Source organism: Dasypus novemcinctus, chromosome 26 (genome assembly GCF_030445035.2).
Source record: "Dasypus novemcinctus isolate mDasNov1 chromosome 26, mDasNov1.1.hap2, whole genome shotgun sequence".
Lineage (NCBI taxonomy): Eukaryota > Metazoa > Chordata > Mammalia > Cingulata > Dasypodidae > Dasypus > Dasypus novemcinctus.
In genome coordinates, this window is record NC_080698.1 from 9,153,983 (window position 1) to 9,157,864 (window position 3,882).

The 3,882-nt window shown below is 64.5% G+C and overlaps 1 protein-coding gene across 1 annotated transcript; it reads left to right on the forward strand.

The window, feature by feature from the left end:
• The first annotated feature begins 1,440 nt into the window (after nt 1-1,440).
• Nucleotides 1,441-3,529, forward strand: CAMP (cathelicidin antimicrobial peptide). Its single transcript, XM_004449708.4, has 4 exons — nt 1,441-1,752; nt 2,380-2,487; nt 2,626-2,697; nt 3,327-3,529. Exons 1-4 carry the CDS (start codon nt 1,558-1,560, stop codon nt 3,462-3,464), a joined length of 513 nt encoding a protein of 170 aa, XP_004449765.2. The 5' UTR covers nt 1,441-1,557; the 3' UTR covers nt 3,465-3,529.
• The last annotated feature ends 353 nt before the right edge of the window (nt 3,530-3,882 follow it).

Consider the following 3,882-nt stretch of genomic DNA (forward strand, 5'->3'; position numbering starts at 1 on the left):
CGAGTGCACCCTTGTCCAGGCTGCCACCTTCCAAGCAGGAGGGTCCTATGGGCCTACCTAGGTCTGAGTTATCCCAGGCCACTTGAAGCCACACGGCCAGTCAGCCAGGGAGCTGGGACCAGAATTCACCTCGGAGCTTCCAGACCCTTCTGTCACTTTGGTCTGTTGTCTCTTCCAGCTGCGTCCTCTCCACCATCCAGCACCAGCCACCTTAGCCTGGTGTTTCAGCCAGAGCACTGGACAGGGAGTCGTTTGAGTTCAAATCAGGAGGTTTGGGAACAAAGAGGAGAAGTTCGCTGTGTCTGGTTGGAGGTCAGGGAAGGGCAGATGAAACAGGTGCAGAGGAGGGAGAAAGAGCACGGGGCTCAGAGGAGCCACCGTGGTTGGGGGCAGCCTGGCCCCCGGGATGGGAGTGAGGGCCACAGCAAGCACCAAGGCCCTGAGCCTGGGCCGAGGCGTGTGTGGGCCCCAGCAGTCGGGGTGGAACAGACAAATCAGCGGCTTGAAGGAGCCCCTGGATGATGGTGTGGAGGGCGGACTGGAGCCTGGAGGCTGTGCCGTTGTTCAGGGGAGAGAAGCGGGTGCAGTGCTCCCTGGTCTTCCAGCTCTGGGCGGATGGAGTGGGCCCAGCAGAGCAGCAGGCGAGGGGAACCCCAAGCTGGCAGCTACAGACCAGGTGGTCTGTCCGTCAGCCGTGTCCTGAGAAGGGAGGAGCCCAGGAGATGGGAGGACTGGGTCAGGCACGATGGTCAAGGAGGGGCCTGGAAGGAGACAGAGCGGGAGGACGGTGGGTGGGTGTGTGCAGCAGGGAGCCTGGGAGGGTGCTGTCAGGGGAGGCGGGGGAGGGGGGAGGGGCTGGCAGAGCCCGGGGAAGGTCAGTCTCAGGTAGCCGCTGGAAGCGCCTCGAGTGGTCCCTGGGTCCCCAACGGTGGCCAGGCCGCAGGGCCTTGAGCGCGGGGAAGTGGGTGGACAAGGGCAGACTAGCTTCTCAGGTTCGGCTGGGAGGGGTGGGAGGGGAGGCCCTGTCTCCAGGGGCTGGGGGCATTTTTAGGAGAAAGGCAATGGGCCCGAGAACAGGGAGGTGTGGCCTTGTACCCGAGAGGCGGCTTCTCCCTGGGGCTGGCCTGCTGGCCAAACCCCTAGGTACGACGTGGGCTACTGTTGTTCATTCACCAAACATTGAGCGAGGGCCTACTGTGTGCCGTGCCGTGTCTGGAGCTGGAGGTTCAGGGGCGAGCCCACGCCACCCCCCTGATTCTTGAGGCCGCAGAGGGCGGGGGCTGGGCACCTGGCTGGGGGACCCTCTTGAGCAACCCCGGCTGTTACATTCCCCGGTGGGGCGCCCGGGGCAGGCCAGGCCGCCGCCAGGGAGGTGGGGAAACCCTCTCCCGCGTCCCCGCAAGGCCTGTGAGGCAAGAGCAGGGGCTGAGGCAACCCCCCGCGCACACCCCGGCCGGCGGCGGGAGACGGGGTGGGCCAGGAAGGGGGTCTTTGCATCAGGCTCAGGCTAGGCATAAAGGGGGCTTCCTGCGGCCGCGGGAGGCAGGCTTGGGCACCATGGAGACGCGGAGAAGCAGCGCCCGCCTGGGGCGCTGGTCCCTGCTGCTGCTGCTGGGCCTGGGGGTGCCCCTGGCCGCCGCGCAGACCCTCAGCTACGAGGAGCTCGGGCTCCGCGCCGCCGAGTTCTTCAACCAGCGTTTCTCGGAAGCCAACCTCTACCGCCTCCTGGAGCTGGACTTGGAGCGGAGGGGGGTGAGTGGGCCGTGGCGGGGCCCGCGCCCGCAGGCCTGGCCTCCCTATCCCTCCCGGCCCCACCTCCTGGCCTTTGCTCAAGCGGCACCTCCTGCCAGCAAGGCCCTTCCCCCTTTAAATACGGCCTGGTCTCCCCCAGGAAAGCTTCGGGGGCCCGTGCCCCTCCCGGCAGGAGCGATTCCTGCCTTGGAATCCCTGCTGTGCAGGCTGCCGGGTGATTTCTGGCATTTCAGGCATTGCTGGGAGCTCCAGGGGCAAGGGTAAGGTCCCGGGCCCGGAAAATGACTCCCCCTGCTTTAGGTCTCCCCTGTATCCAGGTCTCCCCCACACACGGGAGGCCTCTGCCCAGGCTCGAGGCTTCCTCCCGGAAGCCCCCCGGTTTCTTTCCTCCCAGAAGGGGCAGCTCCTCTTTAGAGCTTGTTGGAGGCCTGCACCTGCTCATTGTGGCCTTGGTGGGAGCCGGGAGGGGCTCTGTGTGCCTCACCGCCGCACCTGTGCACCAAGCCCACCTCCCGGCACCCTGTGGGTGCTGCTGAAGGGCTCTCTCGGGTGGGGGTTCCAGGAGTCAGAGAACAGGGGGTAAGAATGGGCCCGAGTCGGGTCTCCCCATGTGCTGCCTGTGCCCAGGATGAGGACCCGCGCGTCCCGAAGCCCGTGAGTTTCACGGTGAAGGAGACGGTGTGCCCCAGATTCACTCAGCGGCCTCCCGAGCTGTGTGACTTCAAGAAGGACGGGGTGAGGCTGGGCGCTGGGCTCTGGGGCCTGGGGGCGCTGGCGGCTGCCTCTGGAGGAACTGCACAAAGGGCCCCTGGGGCGGGGCTGGGAGTTTAGGGCGAGGGGAGCGCAGCCTGACCACAAGCCTCTCCTTTGCAGTTGGTGAAGCGGTGCGTGGGGACCGTCACCCTGGACCGGGCCGCGGGGAACTTCGACGTCAGCTGTGACGGGGTGAGCAGCCCGTTCTGGGCTGCAGGGTCTGATGGGGGGTGTGGGATGCGTGGGGGCCGAGGGAAGGCCTTGCGGGCTTTATGGACCAATTGACCACTGCCCAGTGCAGCGCAGACACTCCCCTCCTACCCTGGGGTCCTGGCCAACTTGAACCTGAAGCATCTGGAGCTGTAACGCCTTAGAGCAGTGGCTCTCAAAGGGTCAGCCTCCCTGGGGAACTTGTTAGAAATGCAAATTCTCAGGCCCGCCCTCCCAGACCTCCTGAGGCAGGCTCTGGGGGTGGCACCTAGCAATTCACTTTTAAATAGATCCCCCCAGGGATTCCAACTCCAGCTGAAGTTTGCTAACCACTGATGAGTGGGCGCGCTCTCAGTCTCCTGTTTCCTTCCCAGCTTTGCTCTGTGACCCCGGGAAACTCTTTGCCATCTAGCTAGGACAGCAATTTTCTTATCTGTATATTTTGTGCAGAGGTTCAACCACATGCTCCAAAGGTCACAGCCAGAGGGCAAAGTGGGGCCCCCAGGCTCCTGGGGTGGCCCAGGAAGGGGGGTGGTTCCTAGCTGGGGAGGGCTCCTGCCTTGCCCCTGAGGCCAGCCCCCACAAGGAGCCTGTTTCCTCCTCGTGTATAGCCCCGACGTGTCAAGAGATTGAGAGGCCTGATCGATCGCTTCAGGGAAGGTGCGCAGAAGATTGGTGAAAAGCTCAAGAGGTTTAAGGACATAGTCCTGGACTTTATCCGGAATCTCAGCCCGAGGACAGAGCCTTAAGAGCCCGCCCTGCCCTGGCTCAGGCCGCTGGGCGCTGAGAAATAAACTCTTGTCAAAGCAGCTTCCTCCGGGCTTTGATCTCCCATGTGTGGCGTCCCCTAGCTGTGTGTGGGTGCTGGAGAGCCTAGGTGCGGAGGCGCGGGGCTGAGGTCCAGGGCAGCGTCTGCTCTCAGGGGTCCTCCCCATGTCCCCCAGGCCCTCGTGCGCTCCTTGGTTCCACACCCAGCCGGGACTTAAGGAGACCTACTGTGTGCAGCGGTGGCCGGCGGTGGAGCCCTTCCCGCTCACAGCGGGTGGCCGCCGAGGGAGGGGCCGGGCGTTTTGTTAAACAGGTGTGGAGACAAGGAGGGTTCTCGCGCCCGCAGGAGTCTAAAGTCAGTCGGCCGGTGGAATTCCCGGAAGCCCCAGTTTCCCTTGC

What these genes read in the sequence shown, in the direction of transcription:
- CAMP (XM_004449708.4), top strand. Translation starts at nt 1,558, where the DNA reads ATGGAGACGCGGAGAAGCAGCGCCCGCCTGGGGCGCTGGTCCCTGCTG. An exon ending in TGGACTTGGAGCGGAGGGGG is followed by an intron (nt 1,753 to 2,379) that starts GTGAGTGGGCCG and finishes GCCTGTGCCCAG; the next exon opens with GATGAGGACCCGCGCGTCCC. An exon ending in TCGACGTCAGCTGTGACGGG is followed by an intron (nt 2,698 to 3,326) that starts GTGAGCAGCCCG and finishes CCTCGTGTATAG; the next exon opens with CCCCGACGTGTCAAGAGATT.